The 27,512-nt window shown below is 41.3% G+C and overlaps 1 protein-coding gene across 2 annotated transcripts in view; it reads right to left on the minus strand.

Annotated features, from left to right (window-relative positions):
- The window catches only part of PIWIL3 (piwi like RNA-mediated gene silencing 3), a 43,897-nt gene extending 19,830 nt beyond the window's left edge, over window positions 1–24,067 (minus strand). For both annotated transcript variants that reach the window (XM_055375174.1, XM_004063189.4), the window contains exons 1-11: window positions 23,752–24,067; window positions 21,231–21,351; window positions 19,286–19,417; window positions 17,897–18,111; window positions 17,191–17,312; window positions 16,210–16,290; window positions 15,438–15,641; window positions 12,809–12,920; window positions 11,108–11,234; window positions 10,819–10,936; window positions 10,313–10,427 (exon numbers count right to left, since the gene is read on the minus strand). In XM_055375174.1, coding sequence (XP_055231149.1) covers window positions 10,313–10,427; window positions 10,819–10,936; window positions 11,108–11,234; window positions 12,809–12,920; window positions 15,438–15,641; window positions 16,210–16,290; window positions 17,191–17,312; window positions 17,897–18,111; window positions 19,286–19,417; window positions 21,231–21,351; window positions 23,752–23,901 — 1,497 coding nt within the window. In that variant the 5' untranslated portion in view covers window positions 23,902–24,067. The remainder of the gene's footprint in view (window positions 1–10,312; window positions 10,428–10,818; window positions 10,937–11,107; window positions 11,235–12,808; window positions 12,921–15,437; window positions 15,642–16,209; window positions 16,291–17,190; window positions 17,313–17,896; window positions 18,112–19,285; window positions 19,418–21,230; window positions 21,352–23,751) is intronic.
- Between the last annotated feature and the right edge of the window lie 3,445 nt (window positions 24,068–27,512).

The raw sequence follows: 27,512 nt of genomic DNA on the forward strand, positions 1-27,512 counted from the left end.
CAGAAAGTAAGCAAACAAGACCCTCTGCCTGGTAATCCAGAAGTCTTCTGGATCATATCAAGATCATCAAGGTGATATCACCATGAATCTGTGAGAACCATAGCATTACTGTGCTTGGAATGTCCCCTGATGCAGATATGACTTAGATCACAATACCCAAGTCCTTCTGAATACCTGGACAGCCTTCCCAAGGAAGATGAATACAAACAAGCCCAGATGGCGATGAGAACAATGAAAACCTAACTTTCAATGCCCAAACACTCATCAACTTCCCCAAGCATCAAGACCATCCAGGAAAACACGGACCTCAGAAAATGAACCAAATAAGGCACCAGGCACCAGTCCTGGAGAAATAGATAACGTGACCTTTCGGACAACTCAAAATAGCTATTTAAGAGGAAACTCAAATAAATTCAAGATAACAGAAAGAATTGAGAATTCTAGTAGATAAATTCTACAAAGAGATTGAAATAATTAAAAAGATTCAAGTAGAAATTCTGGAGTTAAAACATGCAATTGACATATTGAATACATCAGAGTCTCTTAAGAGCAGAATTAAATCAAGCAGAAGAAAGAATTACTGAGTTCAAAGGCAGGCTGTTTGAAAACACATAGAGGAGACAAAAGAAAACACAGAAGCATGCCTACAAAATCTAGAAAATAGCCTCAAAAGGGAAAATCAAAGAGTTACTGTCCTTATAGACAAGGTAAAGAAAGAGATAATGGTACAAAGTTCACTCAAAGAGATAGTAGAACTTCCCAAACCTAAAGAAATATATCAATATCTAAGTATAAAGTGGTTACAGTAGATTTCACCCAGAGACGACTACTTCAAGGCATTTGATAATCAAACTTTCAAAGGTCAAGGATAAAGAAAGGATCCTAATAGCAGCAAGAGAAAAATAACATAGAATGGAGCTCCAATACATCTGGCAGCAGACTTTTCAGTGGAAGCCATACAGATCAGAAGAGAGTAGCATAACATCTTTGAAGTGCTGAAGGAAAAAAAAATTACCCCAGAATAATATACCCAGTAAAAATATCCTTCAAACATGAAGGAGAAAGACTTTTCCAGACAAACAAAAGCCGAGGGATTTCATCAACACCAGATCTGCCCTACAAAGAAATGCTAAAAGGGGTACTTCAATCAGAAAAAGAGGGATGTTGAGGAGCAATAGGAATTCATCTGAAGGTACAAAACTTACTGGTAATAGGGCCGGTGGCTCATGCCTGTAATCCCAGCACTTTGAGAGGCCGAGGCAGGAGGATCATGAGGTCAGGAGATCGAGACCATCCTGGCTAACACAGTGAAACCCCATCTCTACTAAAAATAAAAAATTAGCCGGGCATGGTGACAGGCACCTGTAGTCCCAGCTACTCAGGAGGCTGAGGCAGGAGAATGGTGTGAACCCGGTAGGCGGAGCTTGCACTGAGCCAAGATTGCGCCCACTGCACCCCAGCCTGGGGGACAAAGCGAGACTCGGTCTCAAAAAAAAAAAAAAAAAAATTAGCCAGGCGTGGTGGCGGGTGCCTGTAATCCCAGCTACTCAGGAGGCTGAGGCAGAGAATTGCTTGAACCCAGGAGGTGGAGTTTGCAGCAAGCCAAGATCGTGCCACCACTGCACTCCAACCTGGGCAACGGAGGGAGACTGTCTCAAAAAAAAAAAAAATTTCTAAAAGCTCAATTAGAAATGAAACGGGAGGCTGGGCACGATGGCCCACTCCTGTAATCCCAGCACTTTGGGAGCCCGAGGCAGGTGGATCACAAGGTCAGGAGATCGAGACCATCCTGGCTAACATGGTGAAACCCCGTCTCTACTAAAAACACAAAAAATTAGCCAGACGTGGTGGCAGGTGCCTGTAGTCCCTGTTGCTTGGGAGGCTGAGGCAGGAGAATGGCATGAACCCGGGAGGCAGAGTTTGCAGTGAGCTGAGATCATGCCACTGCACTCCATCTTGGGCAACAGAGCAAGTCTCCATCTCAAAAAAAAAAAAAAAAAAAGAAACTGGAGATATTACAACTGATACCACAGAAATACAATAGATCAGTCAAGGCCGCTATGAACACCTTTACACACACAAACTAGAAAACCTAGAGGAGATGGATAAATTCCTGGAACCGGAAATATACAATCCTCCTAGATTAAACCAGGAAGAAACAAACTCTGAACAGGCCAATAACAAGCAGTGAGATTGAAATGGTAATATAAGATGCCACCAAAAAAAGTCCAGGACCAGATGGATTCACAGCTGAATTCTATCAGACACTCAAAGAAGAATTGGTGCCAATCCTACTGAAACTATTCCAAAAGACAAAGAAAGAAGGAATCCTCCTAAATCATTCTATGAAGGTAGTATCACCCTAATACCAAAACCAAGAAAGAAGAAAACAAAACTATAGATCAATCTTCCTGGTGAACATAGATGTAAAAATTCTTAACAAAATACTAGCTAAATGAATCCATCACTATATCAAAAAGATAATCCACCATGATCAAGTGGGCTTCGTACCAGGGATACAGGGATGGTTTAAAATATGCAAGTCAATAAACATGCTACACCACACAAACAGGATTAAAGACAAAAATCACATGGTTATCTCAATAGATGCAGAAAAAGCATTTGATAAAATCCAGCATCGCTTTATGATTAAAAACCTCATGGCCGGGCGCGGTGGCTCACGCCTGTAATCCCAGCACTTTGGGAGGCAGAGGTGGGCCAATCACGAAGTCAGGAGATCAAGACCATCCTGGCTAACATGGTGAAACCCTGTCTCTACTAAAAATTAGCCGGGCGTGGTGGCATGCACCATAGTCCCAGCTATTTGGGAGGCTGAGGTAGGAGAATCACTTGAACCCAACAGGCAGAGGTTGTAGTGAACCAAGGTTGTGCCACTGCACTCCAGCCTAGGTGACAGAGTGAGAATTTGTTTCAAAAAAAACAAAAACAAAAACAAACAAACAAAACAACCACCCACAAAAAACAAACCACCTCAGCAAAATCGGCATAGAAGGGACATACCTTAAGGTAATAAAAGCCATAGGATATAAATAGAAACATAAGTTAAAAAGCAAAGGACACAAGTCTCAAATTGAAGAAAATCAAAATTATATCAAGTACTCTCTCAGACCAAAGTGGAGTAAAACTGGAAATCAGCTCCAAAAGGAACACCCAAAATCATGCAAATACATGGAAATTAGATAACCCGATGATCATTCAGGAGCAGGTTAACGGTGAAAAGTTGAAAGCATTCCCCCTCAAGAACTGCAACAAGACAGATGCCCCCCCTTTCACCACTTCTATGAAACATAGTACTATAAGTCCTAGCCAGAGCAATCAGACAGGAGAAAGAAATAAAGGACATCCAAATCGGCAAAGAGGAAGTCACACTGTCACTGTTTGCTGATGATATGATTGCATACCTAGAAAACCCTAAAGATTCATCCAACAAAGCTCCTAGATCTGAGAATTCAATGAAATTTCAGGATATGAAATTAATGTACACAAATCAGTAGCACTGCTATACATCAACAGCAACCAAGCTAAGAATCAAATCAAGAACTCAACCCCTTTTACAATAGCTGCAAAAAAAAAAAAAAAAAAAAAAAAAGGAATATACCTAACCTAACCAAGGAGGTAAAAGACCTCTATAAGGAAAACTACAACAGACTGCTGAAAGAAATCATAGGTGACACAAATGAAAACACATCCCATGCTCATGGATGGGTAGAATCAATATTTTGAAAATGACTATACTGCCAAAAGCAATCCACAAATTCAGTGCAATTCCCATCAAAATACCATCATCATTCTTCATAGAACTAGAAAAAAAAATCAAAAAAATCGTAGATTCATATGGAACCAAAAAAGAGCCTGCACAGCCAAAGGAAGACTAAGCAATAACATCTGGAGGCATCATATTATTTGACTTCAAACTATGCTACAAGGCTATAGTCATCCAAACAACATCGTACTGGTATAAAAATAGGCACATAGACCAATGGAACAGAATAGAGAACCCAGAAATAAAGCCAAATACTTGTAGCTAGCTGGTCTTTGACAAAGCAAACAAAAACAAAGTGGGGAAAGGATAACCTATTCAACAAATGGTGCTGGGATAATTGGCAAGCCACATGTAGCAGAAAGAAACTGGATCTCATCTCTCACCTTATACAAACATCAACTCAAGATGGATCAAAGAGTTAAATCTAAGACCTGAAGCCAGAAGAATTCTAGAAGATAACATCAGAAAAACCCTTCTAGACATTGGCTTAGGCAAAGACTTCATGACCAAGAACCCAAAAGCAAATGCAACACAAAGATAAATCGATGGGGCTTAATTAAACTAAAAAACTTATGCACAGCAAAAGAAATAATCAGCAAACAGACAACTCACAAAATGGGAGAAAATATTCCCAAACTATGTATATGATGAAGGACTGATATCCAGAATCTACAAGGAATTCAAATCAGCAAGAAAGAAAACAATCCCATCAAAAAGTGGGCAAAGGACATGAATAGACAATTCTCAAAGGATATACAAATGGCCAACATGAAAACATGTTCTAATGACCAGGAAAATGCAATACCGCCTTACTCCTGCAACAATGGCAATAAAAAGAAAATCAAAACACAGATGTTGACATGGATGTGGCAAGAAGGGAACACTTTTATACAGCTGGTGGGAATGTAAACTAGTACGACCACTCTGGAAAACAGTGTAGAGATTTCTTAAAGGACTAAAAGATCTACCATTTGACCTAGCAATCCCAATACTAGGTATCTGCCCAGAGGAAAAGTCATTATATGAAAAAGATACTTGCACATGCAAGTTTATAGCAGCACAGTTTGCAATCACAAAAATATAGAACCATCCCAAATGTTCAGTCAATGAGTAGATAAAGAAAATGTGTATATTCATACCATGGAATACTACTCAGCCATAAAAAGGGTTTGCAGCAACCCGGAGTTGGAGACCATTATTCTAAATGAAGTAACTCGGGAATGGAAAACCAAACATTGTTATCTTCTCACTCATAAGTGGGAGCTAAACTATGAGGATGTAAAGGCGTAAGAATGATGCAATGGACTTTGGGGACTGCGGGGAAGGATGGGAGGGGGTGATGGATCAAATACTACATGTTCAGTACAGTGTACACTGCTCAGGTGATGGATGCACCAAAAGTACAAATATCACCACTAGAACTTATCCACGTAACTACCTGTTCCACAAAAACCTATTGAAATAAAATTAAAAAAAAACAAAAGAAAAATGTTTTAAAAAGCAAACGACAAATTTAAAACAGAGTTTATTCATTTTCTTTTTGCTTGTTTGCAAGCAGTGTTGTCGGCACCTTAAAAGAAGGGGTTATAAGACAATATTTGCAAGCCTTATGGTAACTTCGAAAATATGCAATGGATACACAAAACAAACAAGTTATAGCATACTAGAGAAAATCACCTTCACTAAAAGGAAGGCAGGAAAGAGAGGAGGAAGAAGAGACTATAAAACCGGAAAACACATAACAAAATGGCGGGAGTAAATCCTTACTTCTCAATAATAACACTGAATGTAAATGGACTAAACTCTAATTGAAAGAGTGACCGAATGAATTAAAAAAAAAACAAAAAAAAATGATCTGCTGCGTGCAAAAAACACTTGACCTATAAAGACTCACATAGACTGAAAATAAAGGCATGAAAAAACACAAAAAAGGCCGGGTGCGGTGGCTCATGCCTGTAATCCCAGCACTTTGGGAAGCCGAGGCAGGCGAATCATGAGGTCAGGAGTTTGAGACCAGCCTGACCAACATGGTGAAACCTGTCTCTACTAAAAATACAAAAAAAATTAGCTGGGCGTGGTGGCATACACTTGTAATCCCAGCTACTCGGGAGGCTGAGGCAGGAGAATCGCTTGAACCCAGGAGGAGGACATTGCAGTGAGCTGAGATCATGCCACTGCACTCCAGCCTGGGCGACAGAGCAAGACTCTGTCTCAAAAACAAAACAGGAATAGCTATACTTAGACAAAATAGATTTCAAGACAAAAACTATGAGACAAAGAAGGTCACTATGCAACAATAAAGTGGTCAATTCAGCAAGAGAATATGACAATTGTAAATATATATACACTCAACACTGGAGTAACCCAGATATATAAAACAAGTATTATTAGAGCTAAGGAGAGGTAGTCCCCAGTACGATAATAGCTGGAGACTTTAACATCCCACTTTCAGCACTGGACAGATGTTTCAGACAAAAAAAGGAAACGTTGGCCTTAACCTGCACTATACACCAGAGGGACATCGTAGTTACAGAACATTTCAGCCAACAGCTGCACGATGAACATTCTTTTCCTCAGTACATGGATCATTCAAGGATAGACCATATATTAGGTTACAAAAGAAGTCTTAAAACATTCAAAAGACAAAGCATCTTCTCTGATTACATGAAACAAAACTAGAAATCAAAAACGAGGAATTTTGGAAACTATACAAACACATGGAAACTAAACAATATGCTCCTGAATGACCACTGTTCATGGGTCAAATTAAGGAAATTGAGACTTTTCTTGAAACAAATGATAATGAAACCATGACATACCAAAACCTATGGGATACAGCGAAAGCAGTAATAAGAGGGAATTTTATAGCTATAAGCGCCTACATCAAAAGAGCAAAACTTCAAACCACCTAATGACGCATCTTAAAGAATTAGAAATACAAAGCCGGATGTGGTGTCTCACACCTGTAATCCCAGCACTTTGGGAGGCCAAGATGGGCAGATCACTTGAGGTCAGGAGTTCAAGACCAACCTGGCCAAGATGGCAAAATCCCAGGTGCTGGGACTCGGGAGACTGAGGCACAAGAATTGCTTGAACCAGGGAGGTGGAGGTTGCAGTGATCCAGAATCACCCCACTACACTCCAGCCTGTGCAACAGAGTGAGACTCTGTCTCTAAATAAATAAACAGACAAACAAAAGCAAGAGCAAACCAAGCCTAAAAGAATGAAGATCATAGAGCCAAGAAAAATGAAATTAAAATGAAGAAAATATAAAAGATCAATGAAACAAAAGGTTTTTTGAAAAGATAAACAAAACGGACAAATCTTTAGTCAGACTAAGAAAAAAAAAAAAAGGAAGATCCAAGTAAGTAAAACCAGAGATGAAAATGGAGAGGACAACCAATATTGCAGAAATGTAAAGGATCATTCCTGGCTACTATGAGCAACTATATGCCAGTAAATTGGAAAATCTAGAAGAAATGGAAAAATTACTAAACATATACAACCTACCAAGATCAAACCATGAAGAAATCCAAAACCAGAACAGACCAATAACAAGTAATAAGATCAGAGATGTATTAAAAAGTCTCCCAAAGAAAAGCCCAGGACCTGATCGCTTCACTGCTGAATTCTGCCAAACATTTAAAGAAGAACTAATACCAGTCCTACTCCTATTCCGAAAAATAGAGGAGGAGGGAATACTTCCAAGTCATTTCATGAAGTATTACTAAAATCAAAGACACATCAAGAAAAGAAAACTACAGGCCAATATCTCCAATGAACACTGATATAAAAAATCCTCAACAAAATACTAGCAAACAATTTACTAACACAGTAAAAAAAAGTTCATCACCAAGTGGGATTTGTCCCAGGGATTCAAGGATGGTTCTATGTAGGCAAATCAACGTGATACATCCACAGAATGAAGGACAAACTCATATGATCATTTCAACTGTTGCTGAGCAGCATTTATTAAAATTCAATATCCCTTCATAATTAAAAACCCTCAAAAACTGGGTATAGAATGAACATATTTCAACATAATAAAAGCCGTATACTTCAGACCCACAGCTAGTATCATACTGAATGGGAAAAAACTGAAAGCCTTTTCTCCAAGATCTAGAATACAACAAGGATGCTCCCTGTCACCATTGTTATTCAACATAGTACTAGAAGTCCTAGCTAGAGTCATCATACAAAAGATTAAGGTAATCCAAATTGCAAAGATATGATCTGATATTTGGAAAAATCTAACGACTCCAAAAAAAAAAACATAGAACTGATTAATAAAGTTGCAGGATACAAAAAAACAAAAAATCAGTAGCATTTCTGTATGCTAACAGTGAACAATCTGAAAAAGAATCCCATTTACAATAGATAAAAATAAAATACCTAGGAATTAACCTAACCAAATTAGTGAAAGATCTCTACAATGAAAACTATAAAACACTGATGCAAGAAATTTAAGAGGCCACACACAAAAATGAAGATATTCCATGTTCATGAATTAGAAGAATCAATACATTAAAATGTCCATATTATCCAAAGCAATCCCTATCAAAATACCAAGGGTATTCTTTATAGAAACAGAAACTATCCTAAAACTTATTTTAAAACCAAAAGACCCAGAATTCCATAAGCTATCCTAAGCAAAAAGAACAAAACTGGAAGAATCATATTACCTGACTTCAAATTATACTACAGAGCTATAGTAACCAAAATGGCATGGTACTGGCATAAAAACAGACATATAGACCACTGGATCAGAAATAGAGAACCCAAAAATAAATCCATATCTACTGGGAACTCATTTTTGACAAAGGAGCCAAGAACATACACTGGGGAAAGGACAGTCTCTTCTGTATATCCATATGCGGAAGAATGAAACTAGATCCCTATCTCTCACCATATATTAAAAAAAATTAAGATGGCTTGAAGACATAAATCCAAGACCTCAAACTATGAAACCACTACAAGAAAACATTGGGGAAACTCTCCAGGACATTAGAGTGAGCAAAGATTTCTTGAGCAATACCCCACAAGCACAGGCAACTAAAGCAAAAATGGATATGTGGGATCACATCAAGTTAGAAAGCTTCTATGTAGCAAAGGAAACAAAGTAGAGCGACAACTCACAGAATGGGAGAAAATATTTGCAAACTACCTGTCTGACAAGGGATTAATAACCAAAATCTAAGGAAAGCAAACAACTTTATGGGGGAAAAATAATCCAATTAAGAATGGACAAAAGACTTGAACAGGCATTTCTGAAGACATACAAATAGCAAACAGGCATATGAAAAAGTGCTGATATCAATGATCAGAGAAATGCAAATCAAAACTACAATGAGATATCATCTCACCCCAGTTAAATGGCTTTTATGCAAGACAGGCAATAACAAATGTTGGTAAGGATGTGGAGAAAAGGGAGCCCTCGTACGCAGTTGGTGGGAATGTCAATTACTATAACCACTATGGAGAACAGTTTGGAGGTTCCTCAAAACACTAAAAATAGAGCTAACATATGTTCCAGCAATCCCACTCCTAAGCATATAGCCAAAATAAAGGAAATTAGGATATTGAAGAGATATCTGTACTTCCATGTTTATTGCAGCACTGTTCACAATAACCCAGATTTGGAAGCAATGTAAATGTCCAACAGGTAAATGGATAAAGAAAATGTGATACATATACACAATGGAGTACTATTCAGCCGTAAAAAACAATGAGACCCTGCCATTTGCAACAAGGCTGGAACTGAAGGTCACTGTGTTAAATGAAATTAGCCAGGCACAGAAAAGTGAGCTTTACATGTTCTCACTTATTTGTGGGATCTAAAAGATGAAAACAATTGAACTCATGGAGATAGAGTAGGATGGTTACAGAGTCTGGGAAGGGTAGTGGGAGGTTGGAGGAGAATGTGGGGATGATGGTTAATGGGTACAAAAAATAGAAGAAATGAGTAAGACCTAGCATCTGCTAGTACAAAAGGGTGACTAAAGTCAAAAATAATTTGTGTATTTTAAAATAACGAAAAGAATATAATTGGTTTGTAACACGAAGGACAAATGCTTGAGGGGATAGATACCCCACTTAAGCTGATGTGATTACGCACTGCATGCCTGTATCAAAATACCACATGTAACCCATAAATATACATACCTACTATGTACCCACAAAAACTAAAGATAACAAAATTTAAATAAAATTCTTTTTTTTTTTTACATGGGTTAGTGAATTACTTTGATTCTAGGTACTTGACTCTTAAGGATATATTTGAAAAAATGGATCTTCCAAATGCCATGAGCAAATGTCCAGAATATTAATTAGATAGACATAATACAGAGCTTACTATGTGCCAAGCACGTTACATGCATTCTTAGTGTTTCTTATTGTCTCAATATAGAAAGAATGAACAGTCTGAAAAGAGAACAGCAGTCGTAGTCATTACTGAGACTCAGTTAGTTCCTTTTTGCTTTACTCTTCATTTGACCCCACCATGACATGATGATTTTGAAACTGTCTTACCATTCTTCTGCCTTGCACGATGTTTGCGTTTTTCAAAACTCTTCCCGGGACGGACAAAAAATTGGTATCAAATTTCAGATCCCAGAGTTGAAGTAACTCTCGTACTTTTTTATTACTGAAAATTAAAATATTGCCAACATGATCAAACCAAATAGGATAAGTAAAAGCAGCTAGCCATTTGTGCAAGGCAATTTCCTTCTATTCCAAGGTTCACCATCACTTGTCCGCAGCATTGAGATGCGGCAGTACCTTCCCTGAAACTCTGAAATCTTGTTTTTGCTTTCATGTTCATGTAGGTACTTATAGCCTTTTGATTTCATTCTCCCCCCCCCCCCGGCCTCCTAATCTTGCAATGACAGAAAAACTAGAGTTGTCCCCCAACATCAAAATTCTTCCCATTGTCACTTGCTTGTAGAAGAATCTGACATGCCAGGGCTGAGATGCCATCAGCTTCACTGGGACACCATGCACATGTACACACACTCAGCCAGAAAAGCAGCACTTACTCTTGTAGAGTATTGGTGAATTCTTTTAATGTATGATGCCTTCTTCTTGGACTCAATCTTGTATGTTTAGCCAATTCTTTCATAATGCTATAATCTTTACGTATTTCATCTGTTAGACCTTTAAAAAAATCCAAAAGATACAGCTAAACAAGCATGAATTTGAGTGAGGACTACATTATAACAGCTGGAGGAACCTACTACCAAGGAGACACACTTCGAATTCCCTGAAAAGCCTGCGTTAAGTCGTAATTATACCTGACTTTAAAGAGGGGCTGTAATCCATCAGTACCTGTCATGTGGCACAGCTGAGGAATCAGCAGGATAGGTTCACGTTGCGTACCCATTAGGCCCTTTTTCCATCGGCCCTGGCTGACCAAAAGTGGCTGTTTCTTCACTGTGACAATTTCTTTATGTTGCTGCTCAACAAACAAGAGACCAGCATGACCATCAGTGAAACCTTAGAAACACCACACACAGAGGTTCAAAAGTGCATGTGTGGGACTACAAATGAAGGGCCACAGGCGTGCTGGTGATATAGGTTCCCCAAGTTTAATAGTGTACTATGAATACTCTCAAAATTCTCTTACCTTTGATACGCCAGGGATCTTTTCTTGTGAGCATGCTTGGCCAAATACAGGACTCCCACCAAACATGACGCTGGAGTCGTCAAGCTACTCTAACATTGTATATGAGAATGGGTGAGACAGTATCTGAGGTTCTCACCACAGTCTTGCCTTTAAAACTCCCAAAGCATACTGAAAACCGTCAAGAGGACAGTTTAAAGAGGGGCTGTAAGCCACCAGTACCTGTCATGTAGCACAACTGAGGAATCAGCAGGATAGTTTCACATTCAGGATAGGTTCACCCGTTAGGCCCTTTTTCCATCTGCCCTGGCTGGCCAAAAGTGGCTGCTTCTTCACAGTGAACGCTCAGATTGAGGAATCCATGTCTTACAAGATTAGCACATAACTGACATCATTTTTACATGTTAATCATTTTTATTCTTTTTGGACTGAGTTCTACAGGGCTGAGATTTCTAGATAAGTAACATTTTCTTATCTGAAGTCTTACCACATTTGATTTTTTTTTTTTTTTTTTTTTTGAGATGGAGTTTCCCTCCTGTTGCCCAGGCTGGAGTGCAATGGCGCGATCTCGGCTCATTGCAACCCGTGCCACCCGGGTCCAAGAAATTCTCCTGCTTCAGCCTCCTGAGTAGCTGGGATTACAGGCACGTGCCACCATGCCTGGCTAATTTTGTATTTTTAGTAGAGACGGGGTTTCTCCATTTTGGTCAGGCTGGTCTCGAACTCCTGACCTCAGGTGATCCACCCTCCTTGGCCTCCCAAAGTGCTGGGATTACAGGTGTGAGCCACTGCGCCCGGCCCATATTTTATTATCTACCAAACAATCCAACCACATTTAAAAAACTATGGTAGTAGGCTGGATGCAGTGGCTCATGCCTGTAATCCCAGCACTTTGGGAGGCCAAGGCAGGCGGATCACCTGAGGTCGGAAGCTCGAGGCCAGCCTGACCAATATGGTAAAACCCTGTCTCTACTAAAAATACAAAAATTAGCCAGGCGTGGTGGCAGGTGCCTGTAGTCCCAGCTACTTGGGAGGCTGAGGCAGGAAAATTGCTTGAACCTGAAAGGTAGAGGTTGCAGTGAGTAGAGATCATGCCACTGCATTCCAGCCTCGGAGACGGAACGAGACTCCAACTCAAAAAAAAAAAAAAAAAAAGTATGATAGTAGCCACTTTTAAGACTGAAAGAAGGGAAAGAAGAGGTCACACTGGCGCCATTCTAGTTATGGGACATTACCCTATATACAAGGCACGTGGATGCATGGATAATAGATAAGTCAAGCTATAATCCCCTAAAAGGAAAATATGTATGTTTATATGACAGATATGTTCAAGTAGCTAAATAACACAAACTGAAATACATGAAGGTTTACAATTTAAATATATTTAAAGAAATACAGTTTCATACCTGCCTGTAGTAGTCTATATAGGTGATTTTGCTGCCATCTGATTTGTTAAATGTGTCTTCAGGATTCTGCTTCCAATCAATATCATCTACTCTGTAGGTTTTGTTGTTGTATCTGTGGAATAATTACAATATGGCATTATTTGACTTATTCATCACATGGAACCATCCACACAGAAAATAAAGACATTTTTAATCCTGCAAGGAATTGCAGAATATATTAGATTTACTTAAGATGTAATTCACATACTGTACAACTTACCCATCTGAGCATACGATCACCTGGTTTTTACTACAGCCAGAGTTGTGCAATCATCAAGACAAAGCAGCAGCATAACCATAGGCAGTCACTTCCCATTTTTAGCCTAATCCACCAGCCTTCAGGCAACCACTAGCCTACTTCCTGTCTCAACACATTTGCTCATTCATTTCACGTAAACTGAGTCATGCAACGTGTGTTCTTTCCCGACTGGCTTCTTTCACTTAGCACCATGTTTAAGGTTCATCCATGCTGTAGTAAGTCTTGGCACTTAATTCTTTTTCATTTCCAAATAATATTCTATTGTATGATATCCCACCTTTTGTTTATCCATTCACCAGCTGGACATTCTGGTTGTATATACTTTTGGTTACCATGAATAAGGTTATGAACATTTATGTGCCGATTTTAATAAATATGTTCTCATTTCTCTTGTATATTTAAGTAGGAGTAAAATTTCTGGTTCATATGGTGATGATATAGGAGTTAAAAAGGAATTTAGGTGGTTAGTAAGGGTAAAAGTTCTCGGTGGAATTTTCTCTTAATAAAAAAGCAGCCTCCAAATCATTTTTCTAACAAAAAGCAGCCTGAAAAAATCAAGCTGCAACCATAGATAAGCAAGCTGGAAGCTTGCATAGTTCGATGCTGGCAGTTTTGCCAGAAGCCAGTATATTCAACATGGAGGTTCTCTTCCCTTCTCCTTGTCCCTGCCATGTGTGCAGGTATTACGGTGCCCGCCCACCAGATGGAGACCACATCTGCATAATGAAAGATGAGGGTGGGATGGCCAGCCTCTTCTCAGGCTATGTAAATGGCACACCTACCTGGTCCAACCAATCCTCTGGGCCCTAAATCAGACACCACCTCCTCAAGCCCCTCTATAAAACCAACTACATCCCTCTGTAAAGTGGGAGATTCATTTGGAATGCCCCTCCCCCTGCAAGGGGGCGCTTTTCTCTTCTTTCACCTATTCAGTTTTCCCCTCCTAAACCCACACCTTGTGGGTCTATGTCTTTGTTTTCCTTAGTGTGAGACAAACCTCATGTATTTCCTCAAACGAGGCCACTTCAGTAATGCATATCGTTAGCATTTTAAGAAAGTGCCAGACTGTTTTCCAAAGAAGCCATACCATTTAATATTCCTACAAGCAGCATACGAGAGAGTTGCTTCTGATCTTTCCACATCCTTGCCAACACTTGTCAATATCTAATTTTAACCATCCTAGTGGGTGTGAAATGATATCTCATTGTGGTTTTCACTTGCATTTCCATGATGGCTACTGATGTTAAACGTTTTCACGCATCTATTGGTCATTTGTACATTTTAAGAAAGATATCTGGAGAAGCATCTAATCAGATCTTTTGTCAATTTTTAAAATGATGTTGTCTCTCAAGTATTGTTTGTACATTCTAGATACAGGTTACTTATGTGATGTGCAAACATTTTCCCCAGTTTTTCCAGTTGTGTTTTCACAATTTTGATAGTATAGTTTGAATAAGTTTTTAATTTGGTGAAGCCCAATGTATCTATGTTTCTTTTGTTATCACTTCTGCTTTGAGTGGCTTATCTAAGGCTTCCCTAGCTCAAAGTCAAAAAGATTCAGTCCTATATTTTCTAAGAATGTTATGCTTTTAGTTCTTACATCTAGGTCTATTGAGTTGGTTTTTGGGTTAAACTGGAATTGTGTGAATTGCATGAGGGAGAAGCAGGTGGATGTTCAGTTGTCCCAGCAACATTATTGAAAAGACTATTCTTTCCCCTATTGAATTGCCTTGACACACTTGTCAGAAGTCAGCTGACGAAGTGGAGGGTTAACCTTCTGTACGCTATTTCATTGGTCTCTGTCTGTCTTTACACCAACATCACACTGTCTTGATTACCAGAGCTTTCTGGTAAGTTTTAAAATTGAGAAGTGTGAGTCCTCAAATTGTGTCCCTGTAAGGTTGTGTTGGCTAAGTAACTGGTTCTTTAAATCCATTCTCTTACCAATTTAAGATTTCTGCTGTAGAAAGATTTTAAAACTTCCTTCAAATGGGAAATTGCTGATGGGTTATAACTAAGCACTGATTTTTAAACCAGCTAAATGCCCACAAAAGAGCAAAAGGAAAGAAATTCAGAAACAGCTTAGTGTTATGTGCAAGGTAGGGTTCAGAACAAATGGACTGGCATTAGGGATTTCAAGAAGAGTGAAGTTTACAGTTGACACATTCTTCTCTCAAGTTGTATAACCAGAGGAGAGACATGTTCAGTTGTTCTTGCAATTTCTACTCCTGAACTTCAACATTTAGTGATTAGAAAACTATAGGATCATCTCTTGGGGTGGGGGAAGGGGGAGTTAAAGTGATTGGATAGGTTTTTAAAAGACAGACTTACTTTGTCAGAACAATTGATCCAATTAATTTATTAGTTACTTCCTCTCGGATGTTTCCTGTCTGGGCCTGGGCAGATGTTCTCTTTATGAAATCATAAGCAGTTTCTATTCGGAGCAGTTTGTGGCTCACATCGGCACAGAGGGTAATGCTGTTTTCGTATTGAAGAATAGAAGTAACATAACCAAGCCAGATTTCCAAACTGGTACTAGAATAAATTACATGAAAGTGTTAAGTCCGATCTCTTCACATAAAGCCAAGGGTTTCCAAGCCTAAGCTCTGGGTCTAAAAATTGGTACTTAGGAGTCAGTTTTAAGTATTTGTTCTTAGTCTTTTGAAGGACCTTCAGATAAACATTTATCAGATGTGCTATTTATACCATTTTTGTTCAACTATGTTTTGTCACCCACAGGCTTAAAGTATCATATCCATATTTATCTGTAACATAACTTATGTTTAATATACACATATACCAGTGAGTAATATATATAGTTGCTATGATTGAAGATATTTTCAAAGACAAATTACACATTTTGGATGATTAGGCTTCTTAATGTGTATGCAGCAACTGAATATCTCAAAGGTTTGTATTTGTCATGCTAAGATTTTTAAAGTAACTCTTACTGAGTTGACATTACACTAAATTGTTCATGGTCAGTGGATACCATTTAAAAGGCCGTCACTTTTAAGGCATACCACTTCAAATATGAAATAACTTTCTCAAAAAATCCTACGTTTAAGTCTGCAGAGTGTGAAATTTTCTACTTCATACAAACCCATGACGGTATAACTGAATGGCTTTCTTTTTGGTATAATAGTTGCGACCAACTTGTTCAAAATCCAGCAGCTTGAAAGTCCTGGAAATGGAAAGAATAGATTTTGTTGAAAGTACAGGGTACATTATTAAGCATTTGGTAAGACACATAAGGGAAAAAAAATCTGTCAATGACTGTTTATATTATCAATGAACACAAAGTACTTGTTAACTAAGTTACATTATGAGGTGGATATTAAGGTTCATTTAACCTCATTTGTTCCATCTCCTTATAAACATAATATTCTAGAAAGGTTACCAAAATGTTCCTCATTCTCAAAACTGAACTAAGGTCTCTTTTTCAAACTGTGTCTTTTTTTGGAGACAGAGCTGGAGTGTAGTGGCACAATCTCTGCTCACTGAAACCTCCACCTCCTGGGACCAAGTGATTCTCCTGCCTCAGCCTTTCAAGTAGCTGAAACCATAGGCACCTGCCACCACGCCTGGCTAATTTTTGTATTTTTAGTAGAGGAGGGGTTTCACCATGTTGGCCAGGCTGGTCTGGAACTCCTAACCTCAAATGATCCACCCGCCTCAGCCTCCCAAAGTGCTGGGATTACAGGCGTGAGCCACCACGCCCGGCCTCAAACTCTGCCTTTCAAATTTTAACTTTCAATATTTTGTCATTGTAGTGACCACAGAATAAAAAATGCATTTGCTACAGAGACATACACAGATGTGCATAGCTGATGTCTATTACTCTTTCTAGGCAGGTATGAGACAAAGAGCGGGCATCGGCCAGCAGAAGAACATTGAGGATAAGCCACTGAACTTGCATATTCTAGTTGAGCCTCAAGTATCATTTCGTCTCCAAGACCCTTCACTCTTAATACATGAGGACTATGAAGAACACTAAGTGCTAGAAGCAAATGGCTGTATTCCACACCACTACACAGTAAAACAACCGAATGAGTATCAAAGAAACTCAACCCCGGTAACATACCTTCTAAAGAGAATGTTGTAATAGCGTAGGCAATCTGGCGACGTGGGCGTGAGTTCTTTGGAAAACTCAACTGTAATCTTCACAATGTTTTTGTCTTTGGTTGTGCTCAACCATTCCACTCTCTGAGATTAAAAAAAACAAAAAAATGTCCAGATATTCTTCCAAAAAACTGAACTTCATTGCACGGCAAATCACCATGTCACCTGGCTATCCAACACACCATCGTGATGGAGCAGTCTTTCCCACAAAAGTACGTGCGTGTGGAAAACATGATTCACGAGAGTGAAGAGTTGGAATTAAATATTTAAGTCGAAATATTTTACTTAAGCTCCTGAAAGCAATATAATTGTTCAGTTAATATAAAAATTTAAAGAAGAAAATAAGTTCTCTAACTTGTTTTCTGCTAGGAGTGGGGGGGCTGAAGTTTCAAAGGAAACAAATAGAATAAAAAAATAAAGTATCCAAATTTTGTCAGCATTTTTGAGCCACATCGTGCTATTAAATTTCATTTAAGCATTAAAATCAGAGGCATTATTGAATATCAGTGATAACCGAACATGGCACATAGGTTTCACAACAAGTCATATGGGCGAGAGAGCCTTGGGATGTCTCAACAAACAACTGCACAAAAACAATAGGTGTTTTATTATAATAAAGTGAAAACAAGAGAAAGAACACAGGAAAATGTGAAACAACATTACTTAACCCGCTCTTTTAGTGGCCGAGATAATAATAAAGAGTTTCCATCAAATATATGGCGCTCTCCAAATTTCCTTCTATGTTGATCAAGTAAAATTGTACGGAGATTTCCGTCTTCTATGTCTGGTTTGTAGTCAACGTTGTATTTATATGCAACCCACTGAGGACGACATATCACTCGGAAGTGGTTGGCGAGTAGCTGTACCACTGTACCCTCTGAACCTGAAAAATGGAGCCACATGACAATAAAGAAACAGACTGATTGGGCCCAAAACAAACAGTTTGGACACTACAATATTAAAAGCCAAAGTTAGGGCTGGGCACGGTGGCTCACGCCTCTAATCCCAGCACTCTGGGAGGCCAAGGCGAGTGGATTACCTGACATCAGGAGTTCCAGACCTGCCTGGCCAACATGGTGACCCCATATCTACTAAAAATACAAAAAGTTAGCTGGGCACAGTGGCAGGTGCCTATAATCCCAGCTACTCGGGAGGCTGAGACAGGAGAATCACTTGAACCCAGGAGGCAGAAGTTGCAGTGAGCTGAGATCATACCATTGCCCTCTAGCCTGGACAACAAGAGCTAAACTCCGTCTCAAAAAAAAAAAAAAAAGAAAAGCCAAAGTTAGGTCAGACAAGGAGATAAATGACATTTGTAATGCACCTGATGTCCAGAATGCCTATCAATTCAATGAGCCCTTCCTTATGCAAGCATACATTTAGGAAGTTTAAGATACTGAATAGATTGAAAATTAGAACTTTTGTGGTTTCCAAAAGGAGAGAAAGCGCCACCCTATGTAATAATATTTAATTTAAAAAAAAGTCTCAATGCAGGCCAGGGCACAGTGGCTCACACCTATAATCCCAGCCCTTTGGGAGGCCCAGGTGGGAGAATGGTTTGGGCCAGGAGTTCCAGACCAGCTTGGGCAAGGTGGGAGGCACCTCTACTTACAGTGATGACAGAAGCTTTCCAGAATCTATTAAAGTTTTTATCAAAAGTTTAAAATGGGCCAGGTGTGGTAGCTCATTCCTGTAATCTCAGCAGTTTGGAAGGCCCAGGTGTAAGGATGGCTTGGGCCAGTTCTAGACCAGCAAGACTGTGTCTCTACAAAATGTACATACACACACACACACACACACACACACATATATAAAATATGTATATATTATACACACACACACACACACATTCGGGCATGGTGGTGCCCACCTGTAGTCCCAGCTACTTGAGCTGGGATCAGCTCAGGATCAGCTGAGCCCAGGAGTTTGAGGCTAAAGTGAGCATCACTGTACTCCAGCCTGGGCGACAGAGCAGGACCTTGTCTCTCAATGAAAAAAAAAAAAAAAAAAGTTAAAAACGAACAGCTCCATAAACATTGAGTTCTAGACCAACATACCTGTTTTTGAGTCTTTAACATGCTTCATATCTTGCCTGGTGTTCACCACCAGGTCTTGAAAAACTCCACCAATCCTTCTCTCCTGCAAGGGCGCTGTATGCAACCCAGCCTCAGGTCCAGGTTCCTTCACCCCTGCATAAATGTAAACGCCAGAAGTTTAAACAATAAAAAGGGAAGAATAGAAAAGACAGCATTAACACCCAGCGTAAGTTTGTTGGAGGTAGAAAAGATGCCACCCAAGGTTCCAAAACATTTCCCTGATATGTTGCCGCAAAAGCGTAACCTTACCCAGAAACCTTTCCCAAGGAGTCCCCAGTTCACATCCGTGGTTGCCTTGGCACTTTATTCATTCCTGCTACATATGTGCCCCATTTCTTTGGGTATTTGTTCATGGTACAAGATTCTAGAAACCTTGGTTCTGTCTTTAAGCCTATCTCCTGGTGCTATGCTGCCCCCTAGTGGGCATTATAAAATGCCAAATAAGCCAATCATTTAAAAAATCTATAAAACTGGCTTTTAATACAAAACTGATCTATCCTTTCTATTAAGAGCAACTAGGAAAGGATCACACTATTTTAACTTACATTCTAAGGTTCATATCGATGTAGCTATTCTACAAAGTTAACATTTAAATGACAGCACAATGCGGTCTTTCAGTGACGAGAGGCATCCTGAAGGAATACGCACACGTTATTGTAAATCCCGTACACCTAAATGGCCAAGACGTCTGTGCCTTGGGTTACAATAATGGTTTGCCTCAAAATTTTACTTCTGGAGTCTAGTTTTTAGTTTATGATGATCTTACAAAGTAAGTGTCTCCATTTCTGTGACAGACTAACTACATTTTACACATAAAATTTGAAACAATTTTATCAAACTCCCAACTAGTTCCTGACACATCCAGCAATCAAATTCATCATATTAAAATGTCAGCAAAAGAAAACAGGTATCCTAGCTTGGCACCTTGGCACTCGCTACAAACCACGTACTTTTATCTTTTGAGACGGAGTCTAACTGTCACCCAGGCTGCAGTGCAGTGGCACTGTCTCAGCTCACTGGAACCTCTGCCTCCTGGGTTCAAGTGATTCTCCTGCCTCAGCCTCCCTAGTAGCTGGGACTACAGGCGCACACCACCATGCCCAGCTAATTTGTATATTTTTGGTAAAGATGGGATTTTGCCATGTTGGCCAATCTGGTCTTGAACTTCTGGCCTCAAGTGATCCACCCACCCAGGCCTCCCGAAGTGCTGATGTGAGCCACTGCGCCCAGTCCATGTAATTTACACATACTATTTAATAACAACCCTTCAGATAGGATCTGATTATTAAAAATGTGTTTTAATTTATTCAAATGTATAAGCTCATTTTATAGGTTCTGGATTTTGTATCCATTTGTTAATGTTTATCTATAATACAATTCTTTTTTAGTGTTTCAACTCATCACAAGCTATTTTGCTATAGAAAGCAAAGAGGAGAATCCAGACTGAAGTTGGATCACATTAGCCGAAACCTTAGCAAATGACAATATCTGAGCCTGTGTGCATGAGTGCTGTATAAATGAGGATAACCTGTCAGCCTGCAATGTAGGTAACAGGTTCAACCTGTTAATGCCACAATTTAAAGAGGCAAGAAAATGGTGTTCTTAGAATTCCATTAAGTTAACTTAGAGTTATCATCTGCAAATGTGTCATCTAAACTTGAAAAGCAATTATGTTGAACTGGCCAATAAACAGTGACCTCCATCTCTCTTCCACAAGTTAAGACACAAGGTGAAGAAAACACCATCAGATAATTCACTGCACAAAGAGAGACAGTTGCAAGCTGCACACACTTCCCATCCCACCAAACCTCACGGGAGCCCTGAGGCTATCTAGAACCTTCTACCGCTGTGGTAGCCCTTCACACATGAAGCATCCCCTGCCCCTCATGTCCTTGCTTCCTTTCACCTTGAGACTGTGCTCCTCCTCCTGCTCCTCCTCTTGCTGCTCTTGGCTGCAGAGGTCTAACCACTGGGACTTCCTCCTGCAGCGGCCGGGGTGTCGACTGCAACTGAGTGGGCTCCTGGGTCTGCATGTTTTTGGAAATAGAAATAATGAGCAGCGCCCCACTGTGTTCATTCTCCCTCCAAATGGCACTCTCAGGGCACAAGGCAAAGGAACTTCCTCTGCAAAGCTCACATTCCAGTGACATAAACTAAGTTGTAATAAGCAACATACATAGCACCTTGTGTGGTAATTGCTAAGGAAAAAAACAAAAAAAGGACAAAACAAACCGAGGAGAATCAGGAATTATTGGGAAGGTGGGGTGTGAAGGGGCAGGTTTCACTGGCTGATGGGGGCAAAGAAGGGCCTCAGTGAGAAAGTGACACAGAACCCAAGACTTGGAGGTACTGAGTGAATTAGCAAAGTTACCCAAGCCAGCAGTGGAAGAAAAAGAGCAGAGTTCTGCAGTTGGGAACGTTCAAGGAAGAATGAGGCAGCCAGTGTGGCTGGAAGAAGAGGGTGAGAGATGTCAGTGAGATGAAGGGAAGGAGGTCATTTTAAGGAAATTGCTTCTGACTGATAAAATGAGAGCTGTGACAGAGGCCAGGTGCAGTGGCTCATGCCTGTAATCCCAGCACTTTGGGAGGCCAAGGCAGGCAGATCACCTGAGATCGGGAGTTCAAGACCAACATGGAGAAACCCCCGTCTCTACTAAAAATACAAAACTTAGCTGGGCATGGTGGCGCATGCCTGTAATCCCAGCTACTCAGGAGGCTGAGGCAGGAGAATCACTTGAACCCAGGAGGCAGAGGTTGCGGTGAGCCAAGATCACGCCATTGCACTCTAGCCTGGGCAACAAGAGTGAAACTCTGTCTCAAAAAAAAAAAAAAGCTGTGACAGGATACCAGGCAGAGGAACGACATGAACTAATTTGTCAGGTTCCATGTTGGGAACAGGCTGAGAGACAAGGAAATAGCAAGGGATGTGAGCTGTTTGGGCCAGAGGCCAGGATAGGGGTGGTGAGAAATTGTCTGATACTGGATAGTTTTTGAGAAAACAATCCCGTGGTTGTTTTTGAGAAGGGCTTGAGGTCAGGGAGACAGGATGAAAGCACAGACTTTTGGCCTGAGCAAATGGAAGAATGGAAGTCCTTCTGATGAGGTGGGTATGGCATGTTGGGGAGGGCAGGTTGGGAGTGTGAGTTGTCCGTGGACACCCGTGGGGGTGTTAGGTGGTGCAGGAGACGTTCTGGCCAAGGAGATAAATATGGGAACCTGTCCACACACCAGAAAGCATTTTGACACTGGATAACTTCACCAAGGGAGTGAGAATATGGAGAAAAAAGATGAGGCTCAAGGGCTGGGTCTTGGCAATATCAAGAGGCCATAGAGGAGAACTCCACAAAGGAGAGCAAGTGGGGGTGCTCAGTGATGAAGGAGGTAACCTAAACACCAAGCGGAGGGAGTTGATCAGGAGAAAAGAGGTCTCAACTGTGCCAACCAAAAGTGAAGGGGCAAGTCTGAGGAGAGCTGCCCTGTGAATCTGGCAGAGTGGAAGGGCCCAGGGAAGGTTTCTTGATGAATGGGAGTGAACTCAGTGAGTCTGTAGACAGACGGGAATGATTTAGGAGAACACACACCTGCTGACTTGGGAGACAGAAAGGCAAGCTGCAGGAGACATGCCCTAGACAGAGGACTGGCTAAGGGGCTAAGTAGAGATATTTGCTTTAGGTAGGAACAAAGATGGTGCCCTAGGATCTCCGGTGAGGGGCTGGACTATGGGTTCAGATGCTCATGAGTGAGGAGACAAGACGGGGAGCCACTGACACTCTCATTGGATGCTTTGTCTGTCTCAGTGGCACAGAAGTCTATGTTGAAAACTGAGAATTAGGACCAGGAGGAGGAATTGAGGTTGAAGGGCTTAGGAGAAGGAGAGGAGCAACAGTCACACAGCAGAATAAGTGGACCTGGAAGGCATCATGCTACTTCCATGCAGTATATGGTCCCCCTGGAGGTTGTCAGATGGGGCCCCGCAGCGCCACTATGGATCCTGCTGTGTGAATGTAAAGTGGATATGCAGTAAGAGAAGACAAAACAGGGCAGGCATAACAAGTTTTCAACAAGGCTGGAAACTCTTATCTAACTCAGGCTATGCCAGTACCTTCAGGAAGTTGCTCATTTTGGGTCACTTCCAAAGAGGAGTCATTGGCTGAAGCCAAGAAATCTAGAAACCTTTGCATCCACTTTGGGCTGAAAGTCAGTCTGCTTGCACATATGAAAATGTGAGAAGGAAGCAGCGGAGAGTACATCCAAGTAGATAAAGCCTCCCCATGCTGCCATCTATACAGCCTGACTGTTCTTATGAACTTTTATTAGTCCTCACTTAGCACTATACCTGAACTAGCTTCACTCAACAACCAACTCTATGTTCTTTTCAGTACAGGCATGTATCTCTTGCAGAAAGGAAACAACGTTACAGGGTTCACTGTAGCTGATCCAGGTGCTCTGGGTCCCCCAGGTGCCTCTTGTTGGTAGCTCTCCCTGCGGCGGGCTCTGCCTCGGGCGCGAGTCCTTGCCCTACCAGGCATTGTGGTCCTGAAGGTGATGACCCTGAAGAACACAGTTATATTAGACATCTCTGTGGAGTTGCCTGGTGTCTTACTCTCTTTAGTGTTGCTACAACAGAATATCTGAGGCTGGGTAATTTATAAAGGAAGAGGTGTGTTTGGCTCATCATTTTGATGGCTGGAAAGTCCAAGACTGGGCAGCCCATCTGGTGAGGGTCTCATGCTGCTTCAACTCCTGGTAGAAAAAGCAAAAGTGGGGGAGAGATGTGGACAAAGACCACGTGGCAAGAAGGGAAACGAGAAACTGAGGAGGCCGGACTCTAACAACCAGCTTAGGCAGGCGCTAATCCAACTCACTCACCTCCAAGGCAGGGAATTAACCTATTCATAAGGATTCCACCCCCAGGGCCCAAACACCTCCCAGTAGGCCCCACTTCCCAATGCTGCCACATTGGGGATCAAATTTCAGCCTCAGTTTTGGTGGGGACAAGCCATATCCAAACCATAGCACCTGGTAATGTTTTTTTTCCCGTTACTATTACTTCCAATAAAGCATCTGGTTACTAACGACACACATTCTCCTATCACACCAAAAAGACTGACTGCCCCCCGAGTCAGCAGGGAAGCATCCTGTAATAAAAGACAGGAGACCTGGTAAAACTTTTTTTTTTTTTTTTTTTTTTTGAGAGGGAGTCTTGCTCTGTCGCCCAGTCTGGGTTGCAGTGGCGCAATCTCAGCTCACTGCAACCTCTGCCTCCCGGGCTCAAGCAATTCTCCTGCCTCAGCCTCCTGAGGCACACACCACCGCACCCAGCTAGTTTTGTTTGTTTGTTTTTTCTTTTGAGACAGAGTCTCACTCTGTTGCCCAGGTTGGAGTGCAGCGGGGAAATCTCGGCTCACTGCAACCTCCGCCTCCCGGGCTCCAGCGATTCTCCTGCCTCAGCCTCCTGAGTAGCTGGGATTACAGGCTCGTGCCACCACGCCTGGCTAATTTTTGTATTTTTAGTAGAGACGGGTTTCACCATGTTGGCCAGGCTGGTCGCGAACTCCTGACCTCAGGTGATCCACCCGCCTCAGCCTCCCAAAGTGCTGAGATTACGGGCGTGAACCACCGTGCTCGGCCAAACTTCTCTAGAAATTTAAGGAAACTATGGTTAACTTCCACACAGAGACTCACAAGACACTAGGGGTTACTACACTTGTCTGTATGAATCAGTTGAGTACTGGGTTTTTCTCACCTCCCAGGCATCCCCACAAGCACAGCAAGGAGCCCAGGTACCCCCAGACCCTGCCACCCCACACTTAAACCTCAGCTCCCGCATCCTGAGTGGGACCTCCGCCCACCATCTCCTCCCTCGGCCCTTTGGACTCCGCTCCCACAGCTCACCTGCCCTCCTTCCACAAGAATTAGGCTGATCTGTGCGCTATGCACCGGCGCTCTGTGGCCTCGGGTTCCTGGTCCCAACCCCGCAGCGTCCCGGCGCTATCTCCGCGGGGTCAGAGGCGCAAAGCCCCTTTTCCAAGGGGGAGATCCTCTTGCCTTTCTGGGCACACAGCCCCGTGCCCCGCACCGGTCACCAAAATGGCCCGGGGAAATACACGGACCAGCCCAGCCTCCCGCAAGACGTGCCGCACACTCAGGAAGGCAAGCGTCGCCCCCGCCCCAATTCAATTTCAACCCTGGGGTCCCGGCCTCTTCTGGCGCCGCCTCCGTCCGGCCGAAAGAGGCCACGATGAGCTGCACGTGGCGGACTCAAGAGATGCCGCGAAGTCTCCCAGGGATGGGAGTGGGGCTGGCTCGCCCTGCCTTCTTGCCTCACCATGTCTCACCCATTAACCATTCCTGGATTTACCTGCCAGGTGCCCTTACAAAACGATATGCACTTGGAGCCCCAGGATGCAGCCATTACCACTTAGTAGCTTTAACCAACTCCCTGCTGGGGCCGGTGTAACTAAATGCAGCTGCTATGACCGTCCTTGGATTCAAACCTAGAAGCACCCTTACCTAGAAGCACCCTTACTCATCTCGTAAGCACTGATCTCTAGAAGTGGATCCGCTGTCATGGGTAAACTTTCCAGTAGTTCTTAAATAAAAATAAAATAAAAAACCTTATCTCTTGTATCTGCTTTTTCATCTATTTATTCCAGGTTTCTGTCATTCTTTTTGACCTTGCCGTGTGTGTGTGTGTGTGTGTTTTGAGACAGGATCTCTCTCTTTTGCCCAGGCTGGAGTGCAACAATGCAATCTCCACTCACTGCAACCTCAACCTCCCGGGCTCAAGAAATCCTCCCACTTCCGGGCGTCCTAATTGAGAAGATTTACAACAAAACCCAGCGGGAAAAGTTTGCCTGCCATTGGCATGGCTGATGAAGACTAGAAGTTTTAGCCAGTCTCAAGGGGCAGGGTTCTGTGAAAAGGAACAGTGTGGTTTGGGAGAAATGGATAAACTGAGCCTCGCTTACCCTCGTGCCTGGGGGAGAGAGGCAACAGGTCTTAACAAACCAACGTCTTGGAGAAAAGATAAACCTGGAGATAATAACATAAGGGAGAGCTGAGCCAGTTGTCCTGTGGACAACTTATTTAAAAATATTTCAGATATCAAAATTCTAGCTGTATGATTTGTTTTGAATTTTATTTTTATTTTCAAGAGGGCAAGTGGATGGGAATTTGTCAGCGTTCTACCAGGCAAATTCACTGTTTCATTGAAATGTTTGGATTCTCTTAGCTACTGTATGAAAAGTCCGATTATATTGGTGTGTTCTTACAGTTGGGGTTTTGCAATAACTTCTGTATTTTAATATAAATAAATTCCTAAACTCCCTCCCCTCTCCCCCATTTCAGGAATTTAAAATTAAGTAGAACAAAAAAAACCAGCGCATCTGCTAGAGTCGTCACTCTATTGTCATGGGGATCAATTTTCATTAAACTTGAAGCAGTCGTGGCTTTGGCAGTGTTTTGGTTCAGACACCTGTTCACAGAAAAGCATGATGGGAAAATATTTCCTGACTTGAGTCTTCCTTTTTAAATGTGAATTTGTATTCCTTTTTAATTATTTTAAAATATTTAAACCTGTTTCTTGATCTTAAAGATCGTGTAGATTGGGGTTGGGGAAGGATGAAGGGCGAGTGAGTCTACGGATAATGAAATAATCAGTGACTGAAACCATTTTCCCATCATCCTTTGTTCTGAGCATTCGCTGTACTTTAAGGTATCCATCTTTTTCTTTTTAACCCTAATCTTTCACTTGAAAGATTTTATTGTATAAAAAGTTCCACAGGTCAGTCAATTTAGAGGAAAATGAGTATTTGGTCCAAAAAAAAAAAAAAAGGAAAAATAATCAAGATTTTAGGGCTTTTATTTTTTCTTTTGTAATTGTGTAAAAAATGGAAAAAAACCCAAAAAGCAGAATTTTAATGTGAAGACATTTTTTGCTATAATTATTAGTTTTAGAGGCATTAGTGTGTGTGCAGAGTCCATTTCCCACATCTTTCCTCAAGTATCCTCTATTTTTATCATGAATTCCCTTTTAGTCAACTGTAGGAATTTAAAATAAATTCCTACAACTTAATGGAAAAAAAAAAAAAGAAACCCTCCCACCTCAGCCTCCGGGGTTCAAGAAATCCTCCCACTTCGGCCTCCAGAGTAGCTGGAACTGCAGGTGCTGCCACTATCCCTGGCT

This window comes from Gorilla gorilla, chromosome 23 (assembly GCF_029281585.2).
Source record: "Gorilla gorilla gorilla isolate KB3781 chromosome 23, NHGRI_mGorGor1-v2.1_pri, whole genome shotgun sequence".
Lineage (NCBI taxonomy): Eukaryota > Metazoa > Chordata > Mammalia > Primates > Hominidae > Gorilla > Gorilla gorilla.